Below are 15,972 nucleotides of genomic sequence, written 5' to 3'. Positions count from 1 at the left end.
CCTTTTTGGTATGTTGCTATTTTGATATAAAAGAACCCAACTGCTGCTTTTTTTTTTTAATAATGATATCTTAGTCACCATACAGTACATCATTAGCTTTTGATGTAGTGTTCCGTCATTCATTGTTTGAGCATATCACCCAGTGCTCCATGTAATACGTTCCCTCCTTAATACCCATCACGAGGTTAGCCCATCCCCCCACCCCCCCTCCTCTCTAAAACCCTCAGTTTCCTGGACTCCATAGTCTCTCATGGTTCGTCTCCCCCTCTGTGTCCCCCCCTTCATTTTTCCCTTCCTTCTCCTAATGTCCTCCCTGCTATTCCTTATGTTCCACAAATAAGTGAAATCATATGATAATTGTCTTTCTCTGCTTGACTTATTTCACTTAACATAATCTCCTCCAGTTCCATCCATGTTGATGCAAATGTTGAGTAATCATCCTTTCTGATGGCTGAGTGATATTCCATTGTATTTATGGACCACATTTTCTTTATCCATTCGTCTGTTGAAGGGCATCTTGGCTCCTTCCACAGTTTGGCTATTGTGGACATTGCTGTTGTGAACATTGGTATACAACCCAACTGCTTCTGCTTGCTGCAGCCTGCCTAGTCTGCGGGAGGGGAGGGGAGGGGAGGGGAGGGGACGGCAGGGCAGGGCTTTCCTGGGCCTAGTGCCTCCTGAACCCTGCTGGTGGCCACTCAGGACTGGGGCCTGGCATGGGCTTTGCCATGGCTTTCCTGGTAGCTTCCAGAGCCATGTCACAGGTGATTGTGTGGTTGGAGGCCTGGGGAGATTTTGGAGTGTTCTGGAGACTCCAACACTGTAGCCGTGAATGAGAGAATAGACTTGCCCCAAATGAAGTTCACCCACCAGAGACCTGGGTTGGCCCTGGGGAGACCTGGGTGGTGAGGGATGGCTTCCGCAGGGTACTCTGCGCCTAGGCTGGGGTTCTTAGTGGAAGTGGAACCCAGGTGGTTCCGGTAATAGTCGTGGGTGGCCATGAGTGAGCTGCGGGAGGGGATGGCTGCCAGGCTGCTGCTTGTGGGCTGGTGAAACCCTTGGCGGCGACCCCTTGCGGGCTTTGGTGCACAATCACGGGTGGTGGGGACCCCGATGCTAGGCCATGGAGCCCATTTGCAGAAGAGACCACACAAGGCCAGTCCTCGACCAAGGCATGGGTGGGGTCTAGAGGACATTTATTCTTACCTCAGATATGGCCAATCCCATTTTTATAGAAAATTTCTTCTGGAATATTCTTGGTATCATGAATTACTCTCACACCACAGACAATGTCTGACTTGCATACCTCTTTTCTTTCTCATCTTCTTCTCTTTTGTTCCCCTTCCTGTTCTTTTCTCTTAAGTGTCACACTTCCTTCCCTGGTCTTCTCCTTTGTTCCTTCCTTTCTGTCAAGGTCTCTTAGTTGCCCCCAGGACATAAGGTAACAAAAAGATAGACTGTTAAAGCCCAGAATCTGATTAAAATTACATGTTAAACAAAGATCATTTAAGTCCACTTGCATGAGTGGTCAAAGTCCTTAGTGTCACTCATACTTTATAGTTACCTGTGAAGGAAGAGCTGTTTGTAAGCACAGACTAGAATCTGGAAATGATTGTTGTGCTCCTGGGATTCTTCACCTAGAAAAATCTGGGAAAGGGAACCTGGCTGGCTTGGTGGGTGGAGCATGCAGCTCTTGATCTGGGTGGGGTTGTAGGTTCCAGTCCCACCTTGGGCATAGAGATTACTTAAAAATAAAATCTTAAAAAAGGAAAGTCACTTAGGGAAAGCAAATTTCTCAAACCTCTCCACTTAATTGGAATCAAGTTCCTTTAGAAAAGGTTTGCATGAAAATCCAAGGGGAGATTAGGGTAACACTCACACTTTATCCCTAACACTTTTTTTCCTGCCCTTTCCCAAGAATGAAATTATGTGAGAAATCATTTTGCCTCCTTATATTACTTTGCAGAATTTCCACTTCTGTGCAGCCCTTTCTCCTTTGCTGGTTTCTCTTTGAGGAGCTGTTATGGAAGCCATTTTCCTGCGGATCAAGGACAACACATTCATTTAATACTTAATCAGGTGTTTATTCATGAAACTCACCTTCCCCAATTTCATAGCATTCTAGTGCTTGTAGGCCAACGATGTCCTCGATGGGATTCAGTTTGAGGAAAATCGTGCCGTAAGATAAACTCTCTGGAAATCTGAGTATTTATTTATATATGAGATCTAGAAGAGGAAATATCAGTAGACATATTTGGAAGATTTTCTCCTACTTTTAACTTAAAAACATCACCAGAAAGAAGTAAAAAATTTTAATTTTAATTTGAAGTCTTGACCAAGCTTCTGTTTTAAAGCTGAGAAACAAAGAAAAAATAAGCTATACTTTTCTTTTAAGCAGTGAGCTTGATTTACAAAGTAATCTTTTGTTGAATAGGTACTCAGATAATTTTAATCTAAAGATGGCACAGTCAAGGGGGTGGCATTTCTTATTGCCAAATAGTACATGTTGAGAGGCTGTACTACCTTGTTTAACTTATTTTACTTTTTTAAATTGAGGTATAATTGACATATAACATTATATTAGTTTCAGGCATATAGCATAATGAATGACTGGATATTTGTACACATTGTGAAATGATTACCACAATAAGTCTACTTAACATTCATCACCATACAATCATATTACATTTTTAAGGTTAGCATCAGGTTAATTAGGGCCTGACCTATTTCAGTTGTGAAGTATTTTCCATATCACCCCGTGTTATGGACAGCATGAATTCCATAGCTCACTATATTGCCCTTCTAGGTTGGGCAACAGGGGAATCCAGAATTTACTATGTAGTTTCCCTTATCCCTATGCAGAACCTTGAGGCATTCATTTCTGTGAACTAACTCTCCTGGGCTTTTCTTCTTCCTTTCACTTTGCTCTGATCTCTCTCTATCTTTAGAAAAGAATCTCATTGTGCTACTTATAAGTCCAGAAACGACCTGAGATCTATGTTGTATTAAGATAGGGCATTAAATAAATAACACAGGTAATTTTGTGATGATATAATCTTGAAACAAAATTCAAGAGGAAATCAACACCTTTGAAAAAAGAGTGAGTTGACAAGTTCTATTTCAGAAAATGTTTGTGATTCAAGTAAATTGGACCAACCCAAAGATTCTGCATAGCTCACCACAATTAAACCCACAGCAATGAAAAGTATTTTTCCAAGTCCAGATTTATGTCATACCAACAGGTATGTTTGGCAGAACAAACATCATCTGTAAGTAGTTATACAGGATTTGTAACAAAATTCCATGTTTACCCATTTCTTAGGATTTTAGGTCTGAATGGTCTATAAAATAGGGAAACTATATAGTGGATCTTAAATATTTTTTCATGGATCTTGGTCATGGAAGAATTCTTTTTGGTAGCACTTAAGTTTCCCTGTTGCCATTTCAGGTGGATCTCTCCAGTTTCTAGAACCACTGCTGTTTTTGTGGAAAGGGTGGATAATTCCCTGGAGAACACAGCGTGGAGTGGTTGAGTAGAGAGGCTGGCTACACAGCTGTGGATGCAAGCTGTGGTACAGGGCACACCACAGTTTAGGAATGAGTTCACTTATTGTTGTAAAAGAAGAATTTGGGAGGAGAGGGCACTTTTATTGAGCAAGGTATGCAGGATTCTTCCAACCATAGCACTTTTTTTTTTTTCTGTTGTCAACGTTTGGCTGCTATTTATGTATTTTTCTTGAGCTTAAACAATTTTCAACTTTGAATTTCTTCTCATAACTTGAGAATAAAGGAAATGACTCTTTTCACAGTCACTTTTTTCTTTGGCGGATCCCATGGTATTCCAAAAAGTGACAAAGGAGAGGGAGCATCATGAAGAGTTGAAGGGAATCACCCAAGAGGTTGAAATGAGCAAAGAAACTGAGTTTCTTGTATTCATCCTTGGCCCCTGGGTGATGGGAGAACTTTTACTTCTTAAGAATCCAGCATTTTAAGGGATTCTTTAGATTATGGTTAAAGCAATTATAAGTTTGGAGCCTGGTTAAACTTTAAAAATAAGCCTTCTGCTAAAAGACATATAATCTTTTCCAGTTTCTGAAATCTTTTTGTAGAATCTTAGAAGTACTTTTTCCCATTATGTTCTGTCTTTTCCTTTAAAGAATACATTAAATGAACTGAGTTCTGGAAAATATAAGGTGCCAAATAAGATCACAAAGAGAGGTAACCTAAAGTTCCGTCCAGATAAGAAAAATGAATAACTATGTCCTGCCTGTTTCCTAATGGATGCTGGGTGTCCACAGTTACTCTTGTTACGTACTGGCCATAAGACAGCAGAATGTAGGGAAATGAAGCAATAGCACAGTGGGTGGTGGGCTTGAAGAATATGATAGGAGGACTGCATTTGGGAGCTCTGACATTGGACAGATTTGAGGTTATTTTGGGAAGTTACTTCCCCTCTGTCTCCACTTTCCAATATGAAAACATGTCCTAATCTGTAAACAGAATGATACCATTAAATGTAGTTAAATAAAATACTGTGTAAAAAGCGGAATTCACTCACGTTTTTTTCCTAATAATTACATGGTTTCATATATTACGTTAAGATTCCTGATCTACTTAGAGTTTACTCTTTGTATGGAGTGAGGTATGGATCTAATTTTATCTTTTGCCAAATGATTATCATTTATTAAAAAGCCAATCTTTAAAAAATTTAAATAAAAACTCAGTCTTTGCCCCACTAATTCAAGATGCTCCTTTATCATATGTTAAACTTTCATATGTGTTTGGATCCATTTCTATTCTTTTTCTCTGGTCTCCTTGTCTATTCATGTACTCATACCATAATATTTAAGTCATTGAAGCTTTACCATAGGGCGTGCTTTAGGTAGAGATAGTTCCCCCTCACAGTTTTCTTTTTCAGTGCTTTCCTGATTACTTGTTTGTTTTTACATGAACTTTTAGTTATCAACTTGCCTAACTTCATAAAAAGCTGGTTGGTATTTTATTGGGATTGTTGTAAATTTATCAGTTCACTTGGGAAGAGCTAATGTCTTTATAATGTTGAGTCATTCTATTCAAGAACAGGGGAGGTCTCTGCATTTGTTCTACTTTGGTGTCTATCAGAAGAATGCCACTACTGTTTTAATCCAAAGAAGAGATTCATGATGAAAGATTCAGGGCCCAAGGAGTCACTAGGCACCACCATCAAACATGACATGATGATGATTGCCTCCTTCTCATTATCCATTCAACTAATATGTAGTGAGCATTTACCTACCAGATGGTAGACTTTATGCTAGGTCCTGTGGATACAAAAGTAAAACGGCTGGTCCCTGCCCAGGAGGCACTCACAGTCTAGTGGTAGAGACTGGTTATTAAATTGACGGTAGCGATTACTCTTCCTTTCTGAGGACAGCCCAGTCCTTTCACTGAGGAGAACTAGATTCAGTGTCCATGAGACATCAAAGAGGATGTTGAAATTGGTTGTATGAAACTTAGCTGGAAATTTGTTTCTCAATTTCATTTATGCATTCAATAACTTTCATCTATTACTGCATCTTAGAAGATAATTTAAAAATCTCATTGTAGAGTATTGAAGCCCTTCTTGTTCATGCATGTATATCCAGTGAGATATCAAGTGGAATGTTGAAATTAGTTGACTCCAGCAGCAGCTGGTACACAGCAAGCTTCTCTTCTCAAATCACTTTATTTTCCCATGGTCATTAATAATTTGCCTAAAAAGGAAACAAATCCTTAAAGACTTATATTACTCTTCCCCAGTTTTTCTACTAGTGCTTTCAATTTAACATTTGGCTAACACTTTTGGGGGGTAATGGCAACATTGGGTATCATGTTTATACGCTTTTAACAAAATAGAGTTTCTCCTTCAGCTGAGCTAATAGTCCCTTCGAAACTTTCTTACTGTGGCTCCTTCAAGATTAATTCAATCTTATTTTAACCCTATGGAGAATCAAGCAGAATCTTGTGTCAAGTGTGACCCTGTGGGAAATTAATTAACCCTTTCAGGATTGTCAGTATTCCTGGAAAAAAGACATTTACTTTCTGAGCTGTTTCTGGCCAAATATCTAGAATAAAATTCTCAGTCATATTCTCCCGTTAGGGAACAATTCTAGGTTTCAAAATGGAAATAAGATAATGATAACGTGGATGTGTGCTTCTAACTGCAGAATTAGAGGTAGCAATTGCTGATACTTGGGAAAGGGGATGTGGTGGGAGAAGGGAGGTAATCGTAGGCTTTTCAATTTTATCTCATCTCAGCTTGAAAGTAAAAGGAGACATGTTCACTATAGCTTCTTTTTTTAAAGATTTTATTTATTTGAGAGAGAGAGAGCGGGCAAGAGTGGCGGGAAGGGGCAGAGGGAGAGAGAGCGCCCCGATCCCAGGACCCCAAGATCATGACCTGAGCCAAAGGCAGACGCTCAACTGACTGAGCCACCCAGGCATCCCTCACTATAGCTTTTCAAAAAGCAAAGACTGTTTCTTTGGGGAAACCTAAAAGTCCAAGAGGGAAAGGGATAGAGGGTAGTCTGAGAAGACTTTCAGAAGGAGAAGCAGGCAGCTGCTGTTCAAACATAAGCTGAAAGTAATCTCACATGGCATTTGCTCAGGTAACTCCTAGAATTTTATTAGTGCGTTGTTTTCTTTTTCTTATTGATTTATCCCTCCTGTTTTCTGCACAGCATTGTAGTCACTCAGTTAAATCCATTCATTCCCCATCCTCCATACCTACCCCACTGGGAAGTCTCCAACCCCTTCCTCCACCCTCACCTGCGCCTTTGCTCTATCGTGTCATTCTGCAGTGGTACTGCGGGAGATTTACGTGGTCTCGAAGGCTCGGTGGTTTATCACCATCCTCAGCGGCCTTCACGGCTGTTATTTTTTGTTCTTATCCCCACTTGTCCAAGAACATGTTACATCCAGAGGTCACCTAAAATCACTGGTCAAACCAATTAAGTTTTCTTCCAGTCTTTCTTCCATCAAATAAGAGCATTCCAAAATAATAGGCGGCACTTACATAATGACACAATTTATGATGAGAAAATTTCAAAAACGTAAGAAAGTGAGGCTACCATGCCAAAGATTCATTAACTATTGGCTGACAAGCTGGGAAATGTGAAATATGGAATGAAATAGGAATTTTCCCATTTAGTCTTCTTATAATTATATAAGATTAAAGCATCTTTGATCTTTCTTCCTTTCTTGTCATCTTGTTTATTCAGAGTGTTTTACAAGGTGCCAGCAGGAGAGGAAGGCATGCCACGGTAGCCCGCCAGCAATAACTGCTCTCCCTTTCACTCCTGCCAGTGTGGACAGAACATATCCCCACCCCCACCCCATGTGAATCTTCTAGTGAGAACAGGAATTTCTCACCACCATTTAGGGGCCTCTTGGCTGACCTAGAGGTAGTGTTTAAGCATCATCCGATGAAACCACATCCATCAGTGCACTTCATAGATAAATTTCTTCTGGTCCTTAGACTCCTTAGCCTCTCCACACCTGGTCACTTCCATTTCATTCCTTGTTAAGATTTGGCAGAATAAGCTATTAAAAGGAGCATTTCCAGATTTACTTGTTGTATCTCTGCTCCCTTCCCTGCAGTGGTTTCAGTTTTGTATTTTGAAAATGTCATACAGAGAAAACACTGGGATTATGTATAAACTGATTACATGAAATGCTAATGTTTAATATTGATTCCATGCCCTCCCCTGCAACCTTCACTTCCCCCAGAGATTCAGAGTTTGGGTTTTCATGTTGGACTAAAAAACAGAACTATGCAATAGTTATTGGTACTTACTGGTTCATTGTCTTCCGTGGATTTGGAAGTTACTGCACCTTGAGTCTTAGAGCAAGCGTACTCTGATTTACTGTAATTTAATTATTGTAATTCAGGAAAAACCATGCTTCCAACTGACTGGCCACATACCCACACCAGTTTTAGCCCAGGGAGAGGTGGAAGGGAGAGAGCAGTTAGAAGGCAGGAGAGAGACCCCACTGTGAAACGAACACTTTGTTGCTAAGAGAAAAAAAATGACTTCAAATTTTTTCCTCACCCACTTTCTCTCCTACTGGGACTCCAATTATATTTGTGTGATATTATCTCACAGTTATAGATCTTCTGATTTAAAAACATTTTTTCCTTTTTATTTCAATTTGGGTAATTTTTTTTAAAGATTTATTTATTTGCGAGAGAGAGAGAGAAAGTGAGTGGGGGAAGGGGCAGAGGGAGAGAGAGAATATCTCGAGCATACTTAGTGCTGAGGGCAGAGCCCAACATGGGGCTCAATCTCATGACCTTGAGATCATGAACCTGAGATCATAACCTGAGCTGAAACCAAAAGTCGGACCCTTAACCAACTGAGCCACCCAGGCATCACTGGCTTGGGTAATTTTTATTGACTTGTTTGAAATTCACTCATCCTTTTTTTCCCTGCAATATCCAATCTGCTGTTAAGCCCATCCAATAAATTTTGACTTCAGATATTGCATTTTTAAGTTTTAGAATTTCTATTTGGTTATTTTATAGTGTTTACATTTTTCAGAGAAAATTTAGAGAAAATTCCGTTTATTTACCCACAATACACATTTTCTTGTAAATTCTTTGACAAATCTATAATAGTTGTTTTAAAGTTCCTGACTACTAATTTCAGTAACTAGGTTATCTCTGAGTCTATTTCTATGTCATCCAAATTTTATCTTATCACATTTTTCTGCTTCCTCAGATTTTTGAGAGAGAGAGTATGTGAGCGTGAGTGCAAGTGTGACAAAAGAGGGAGATTTCCAAATATTGTGAATGAAAGAACATTGGAGCCTTTTGATATTGAGGTGGGAGGGGTTGACTGAACTTTCAGATGTATTGGATTCACTTTTGGCCCTGAAGTCTGATTACTGTGTATGCCCAGGACCGTGTGATTGCCTTTTGCTCACCAGCCCAATCATCCAAGAAAGGACTGGCTATTTCCCCCTCACCCCACAAAGTCTCCCTACCTCTGACAGTTCACCTGGGGCCCTGGATGCAGGTATAGAAGCTGCTGCCATTCTCTGATCACCTGTGACAGGCTCATTTCTCTCTGGAATATAGTTTATCAAGGCTTCTTCACTAGCCTCATAGAGAAGTATGGTTTTTATTTTGTTTTATTCTTTTCTTGTAGTTGTTATCAAAGCAAAGGTCTTGTGCATCCTTCTACATTCTAACTGGAAGCAGAAGTCTAAGCTACTTTAATTCAACATTTATATACCTAGTAAAGGACACAGGACAGCGAGGAATATCCATAAATTCAGCAGAGAATTTCTATGGCATCAATGGCTTCTGTTACAAAGTAGAAAAAAAGGTGGAAAATGAAATTTCTTGAGAAGATATCATTTATAATTATCTTTCCAAATGAAATGACAGAGAAATGCAGAGAAAGGGATGAATAAGCATCATATCATTAAGTGCTCCACATCACAAGATCAGAGAGTATAAAGAAACCACATGATTACAATCACAGTATTTTATTTTTTTATTGATTTATTTTTAAATATTTTATTTATTTATTCGACAGAGATAGAGACAGCCAGCGAGAGAGGGAACACAAGCAGGCAGAGTGGGAGAGGAAGAAGCAGGCTCATAGTGGAAGAGCCTGATGTGGGGCTCGATCCCATAACACCGGGATCACGCCCTGAGCCGAAGGCAGACGCTTAACTGCTGTGCCACCCAGGCGCCTCGCAATCACAGTATTTTAGAGCTAGTAGAAAACCTTAGGTGGTCTAAAGTCCAAACTCCTTACTTATAGACAGCAGTATGTTTTGGCGTTCACTTGACAGATTGAATGTTTGTTTTGCTTTTTCCAATGTGTTGGACAACCTGTGACTAAACATCAGTATTTCTTGCCCAGACCTATAATGAAAGTCAGTCCTTCCTTTATTTCTAATAATCAAAAATCACAGGAAGCATGTATCTTTTCCTGAGCTCTCAGTTTGAAGTCTTTTTTTGTAAAACATCAAACTTAGACCTTATACCTTGGGGGAAATTTACACCATCTCTGCATAATGGAAAACAAGTTGTGGTAGGTGATGGTATCATCTTTTGACAAAAGATAACACCTCAACTTAGTTTATCTGAGACAGGGCAGGGTGAAGGATCAAGGGCATTTTGTGATGCATATGAATCCTTCAAGGTATGTGGGATATAGAAAAATATGTTAATTAAGGGGCGCCTGGGTGGCACAGCGGTTAAGCATCTGCCTTCGGCTTAGGGCATGATCCCGGCATTCTGGGCGTTCTGGAATTGGGCCCCACATCAGGCTCCTCTGCTATGAGCCTGCTTCTTCCTCTCCCACTCCCCCTGCTTGTGTTCCCTCTCTCGCTGGCTGTCTCTATCTCTGTCAAATAAATAAATAAAATCTTTAAAAAAAAAAAAGAAAGAAAAATATGTTAATTAAGAATAGGCTTCAAACCCTTTAATACTGACTCACAGGCTCAGTGACGAAAAATTAACGCTTTGGGCATGTAAAAACTAAAATTAGAACTCATAGGAGTTGAACTATTTATCCATAGTCTAAGGACTGATGTCTCTAATGATTCTTATCAGAATGTAGTCAACTACTTTGGTTTTCAATTTGAGCTGGGGCTTGTAACCTTGCTTTCTTAGGTAGCGTTTCTCAAAAGTTCTAGGAAAAGGTGCTTGACAGTTATCTTTGTGTTCTAACAGATCGATAGTTATTTCCTAAGGGAATTTCATAGTTCCAAACAGCTTAAATAATTCAACCAGAAATAGCCAAAGGAGAAAAGAAAAAGTGTACCAGTTGGGTCAACATGGAATATAAGAGAAACAGAGAACTTGGGAGGTGTGCATATCTTTAGGGAGGAAAAGAGTGAAGTTTATGGTTGATAGAAGAGCATGGTCTATGATTGGTTACATCAACTGTGATATGGAAAATCGTTCTTTCAGAAAATAATCTGTTTATTGAATATGGCCAGTGCATTCTTTGGAATTTATGGCACTACCATAAACCAAACAACTGTGAACATTCTTCCTTAGTCTCTCACAGAAAAGGTAATTTCATTATTTTAAGAACTTTTAAAAATAGAGATTAAACTCTGCTAGCTTTAGCATAGCTCCCAATGGAGATGATTTGGAAGAGACTTAAAAATAATTTTGATTGCCTCCTCTAACCATTTCCAAGGGTCTTAAAGGAACCTTCGTAGTTTGCTGACAAAGTGAATTAAGTGTAGAAATTTTGTTTTCAGACTGTGTTCTCTTATCTTGACTTGAGTTGTGGCTCCTTTTATTTGATTTATTTTATTTTGCTTTATTTATGGTTACTATTTTAACTTTAAAAAGATAGTCTTACCTTCCCTTTTAGTGGTGAGTATTCCAGACAGCATTGCCATAAGGCAAAAGTGGGAAATGGGAAGATTTATAATGCTGAGATTTGTATTTCAGCAATTTGAGGCACACAAGGAAGAGGAAAAGTAGGCCCCACTTCTTCCTACCCCGGACTGCCAGTGCCCTCTTTGATCAAACTCAGCCAGAAACCAGATGGTACCGAGGCCTTTGAAATGCAAAGTACAGGGGTCAACATCCCACCCTTACCTCCCTAGGACAGAGCAGAGTGAGGGAACACAAAGAATGACTGAAAGAAACTATGCCCAAGATCAGCTCAGAGCCAAATTCGTAAGGGATCTTATCACTGAATGACAATATGGCATTCGTAGTAACATAGTTAAATATTGCTTAGCTGGCATCAACCAAGAGCTCTTGCTATATAGTCACTTCACATCCACTATTCTGGGAGGGTTTATTTAAAATGGGAAGATATATTTATAAACAAGGATTTTCCAGCAGGATTTAAAGAAAGATAGTTAAAGAAAAGTAGTCATCATTGTTTTGCAATATGTATTTTTTTTCCACTGTTCAAAGTTTATTTAGAATTTTAGTTGGTGTGACACATGTATAGTTGGTTGCATTGTTTATAGATCTTTCTTTTTACATTAAATGGCAATGTATACTATATTCTGATATATATAGTGCACAGTACATGCAGTATTGAATTTATACATGGGATCGCAGCGTGTGGTTGGTGAAAAAGCCGGACTGGGCATGATGAGTGAAGGAGCCAGGAGTTCCGTGACACGCAGTAAACACACAGCTGCTCTGACGGGCAGCCCCAGCAGGTGCTGTGCTGGCAGCGGTGCTACTTGACATTGACCAGCCTAGGACCGCACCAGGTAGGGATGCATCATCCAGCGTCGGGATATGGCTGCGCGTGTTCGTGAACCGTTCCTGTCTGTAACGTTAGGAAACTGATGTTTTCCCTAGGCTATTTCAATATTATTCCTTGAGTAACAACAGATCGGGTCACAAGAACAACATACACAACCTCCAACTAAAATCCCGTCGTGGTCTAGTCGGTGAAGTGACGCGCCGTTAGAAATGGTTAGAACTGCAACTCTCTGGGATCCCGCAAGGTGCGTGTGTGCTCTCCTTCAAACGGGCCTCTTCCTCCGGAGTCAGAGTCACCTTCACAGCGTCTGGGATTCTACTCCATCCCAAGATGCAAGGAACACTAAGGAAGACATCATCTTTTATTCCACAGAGACCCTTAACCAGGGTGGAAATTGGATGCACCCGCCTAAGAGTCTCCATTATACTTTCTGCCAAATCTGCCACACACAGTCCAATGGCCCACGACACGCAGCCTTTCAGCTGGCTCACCTTGTAAGCACTGCCAGCCACCTGTTTGTGAAGCCCTCTCTTTATTCCTTATCTGCATCAGTGCCTAATTCAGGGCGCAGATTCTTCAAGGAGACACCGGCAACATTGACTCCACTCCATACAGACACACTAGAGTCTCCATGCTCCCCGAGGACCCACCCACAAGGACAGCTCAATAGGCAAACTCCCAGCCTTTCCCCCAATAGGTAATGGAACCGGGCTGGATCCAGATTGCAACCACTTCCAATAACATGATTTTGGGGAAAGACACTTATCTTCCAAGCCACATAGGTCAAGATATCTACTGGACTGGAAACAACCAGCAACTTGCAGTTTGGGCTGTATTTTACAATGTTACGACATAGCCTTTTGCTATTGGCATAGTTTTTTATTTTACTTGTACCACACTTTTGAGAGCCACACAAAAAATTCATATATATTTATATAAAACTAAATATGAATATAGTTTTTTTTTTTAAGATTTTATTTATTTATTTGACAGAGATGGAGACAGCCAGCGAGAGAGGGAACACAAGCAGGGGGAGTGGGAGAGGAAGAAGCAGGCTCCCAGCGGAGGAGCCTGATGTGGGGCTCGATCCCATAACGCCGGGATCACGCCCTGAGCCGAAGGCAGACGCTTAACCGCTATGCCACTCAGGCGCCCCATGAATATAGTTTTAAACATATATAATTATAAAAAGTTTTTATATGTGCACACACATGTCAAGTCATCTTAAATTGAAAGGCTATCCTATATGTCCATCTCAATGTAAAGGTCAGCCCGTGATACTACAAGTCCTATTTAAGGCTATGACTAAGCTCCACTTTCTCCAGAGCATGACAGCCCAAAGAGAGCTTTTCTTGACCTTCTATTGATCTCCTTATCTAAACTACTCACCTGAGATTCATATATTGGTAGGTATATTGCCTTATATTGCTGTCTTATATCATTTTTAAGCTCTTGAACATTTGGATAGTCACACATTTTTTTCTCTAAGAAGGTTTTATGCTCACTAAACACTGATCCTTTATACTTTTCCTCAGCCCCATGTATAGTTTTGCCACAGAGTTGACCCTCATTAATCAGGGGAATGCCTGACCTTGCTAATTCACTGAATTTCTAGCTGGAAACCTCCTCAGAAAATCTGGGCTTTTAGAATTGCTAGGCTCCCAAATCTGGAAGAGTGTTATTTTCTAATAAAATATATAATGATATTTTTAAAAATCAGAAAACAATCAATGGGAGATAAACTCCGTGTTTTCAAGGCTATCTGATAGAGTTGGAAGGGTAGTTCCCCTAGGAAATGCCCCATCCTCCTGAAATAACTCATCAGTTCCTTGGCTGGTGGATCATCCACTGTCACTGTCTCAGCAGCTTTAGCAGAAAGTTGCTTTTTGGCAGTCCCCCTGTTGGGCCCTAACAACCTGGCTCCCACTATAGTATTTAATTGAAAATCTGTAAAGTCTTCTTCATAAAATCAGAAGTGCAACCTGATACCTACTTTATTTTGGTTTACTTTACTTTATTGTACTAGTTGGTGTTCTCCAGAGAAACAGAACCAATAGGATGTGTGTATAGGAATGTGTGTAAATATACATCTATGTGTGCATACGTTTATGTATGAAATTCTAAGGAATTGGCTCATGTAATTTTGGAGACTGGCAGGTCCAAAATCTGCAGGGTGGGCTGGCAGGCTGGGGACACAGAGAAGAGCCTATGCTGCAGTTCAAATCCACCATCTGCTACAGAGTTCTTTCCTGCTCAGAGGAGTTAAGTCTTTTGTTCTGAAGGTCAGGCCTTGAAATGAGTGCATGAGGCCCACCCATTATGGAGGACAATCTGCTTTATTCAAAGTCCACCAACTTAAATGTAAATCTTATCCAAATCAATCTCTCAGAAGCATCTAGAGTAATGTTTAACCAAATATCTGGGCACCATGGCCCAGCTACATTAACACATAAAATTTGCCATAGCATTTGGTTTATTATTTTATTTTAACCACAGATGCCTCAGCACTCCCTTGGCTGAATGTGACTTCTATCTGCCCGACAGCAGGGACACCCTGCAGCTTGTTCATCACTGTATCCACAATGCCAGTTCCATAGATGGATGGACACCAAAAATTGTCTCCGGCAAAGACTGTAACGTGACTTCAAACTCCAAGCTGTTTATTATCACAGCTGGGGCACATCAGCAAGACAGACAAAGCTGTCTTAATTTGGTCCAGCCTAACATGAACATCTTTAAATTCATCATTCCTAATATTGTAAAATACAGCCCAAACTAGTGTGTCTGTATGGAGTGGAGTCAATGTTGCTGGTGTCTCCTTGAAGAATCTGCGCCCTGAATTAGGCACTGATGCAGATAAGGAATAAAGAGAGGGCTTCACAAACAGGTGGTTGGCAGTGCTTACAAGGTGAGCCAGCTGAAAGGCTGCGTGTCGTGGGCCATTGGACTGTGTGTGGCAGATTTGGCAGAAAGTATAATGGAGACTCTTAGGCGGGTGCATCCAATTTCCACCCTGGTTAAGGGTCTCTGTGGAATAAAAGATGATGTCTTCCTTAGTGTTCCTTGCATCTTGGGATGGAGTAGAATCCCAGACGCTGTGAAGGTGACTCTGACTCCGGAGGAAGAGGCCCGTTTGAAGGAGAGCACACACGCACCTTGCGGGATCCCAGAGAGTTGCAGTTCTAACCATTTCTAACGGCGCGTCACTTCACCGACTAGACCACGACGGGATTTTAGTTGGAGGTTGTGTATGTTGTTCTTGTGACCCGATCTGTTGTTACTCAAGGAATAATATTGAAATAGCCTAGGGAAAACATCAGTTTCCTAACGTTACAGACAGGAACGGTTCACGAACACGCGCAGCCATATCCCGACGCTGGATGATGCATCCCTACCTGGTGCGGTCCTAGGCTGGTCAATGTCAAGTAGCTGCCAGCACAGCACCTGCTGGGGCTGCCCGTCAGAGCAGCTGTGTGTTTACTGCGTGTCACGGAACTCCTGGCTCCTTCACTCATCATGCCCAGTCCGGCTTTTTCACCAACCACACGCTGCGATCCCATGTATAATCCAGTATTTCGTGTATTGTGTGTAACTGTTCTAAAGGATCTGGTTTTGTGCACTATAGATATCAGGTGCCTCACTTGGAGGCCATAAGGGTACGTACTGATGGATCATCCTAAAGATGCAATATGTAACAAACAGGTTTCTACTTATGACACAGGCCAAATCCTATTACCCTACGTTGTCA

At 40.7% G+C, this 15,972-nt stretch overlaps 1 protein-coding gene and 1 pseudogene across 1 annotated transcript; one reads left to right on the top strand and one right to left on the bottom strand.

Annotated features, from left to right (window-relative positions):
• Positions 1 to 12,427: 12,427 nt before the first annotated feature.
• Positions 12,428 to 13,149, bottom strand: LOC100478308 (L-lactate dehydrogenase A chain-like). The gene is given in 2 exon segments (XM_034648283.1): positions 12,428 to 12,759; positions 12,762 to 13,149. Coding segments are annotated over 2 exon segments (720 nt in total).
• A 321-nt stretch (positions 13,150 to 13,470) lies between these two features.
• LOC105236301 lies at positions 13,471 to 15,420 on the top strand (annotated as a pseudogene).
• The last annotated feature ends 552 nt before the right edge of the window (positions 15,421 to 15,972 follow it).

This window comes from Ailuropoda melanoleuca, chromosome 19, assembly GCF_002007445.2.
Source record: "Ailuropoda melanoleuca isolate Jingjing chromosome 19, ASM200744v2, whole genome shotgun sequence".
NCBI lineage: Eukaryota > Metazoa > Chordata > Mammalia > Carnivora > Ursidae > Ailuropoda > Ailuropoda melanoleuca.
Note: the sequence above shows the minus strand (reverse complement) of the source record. Positions and strands in the feature narration are given on the sequence as shown.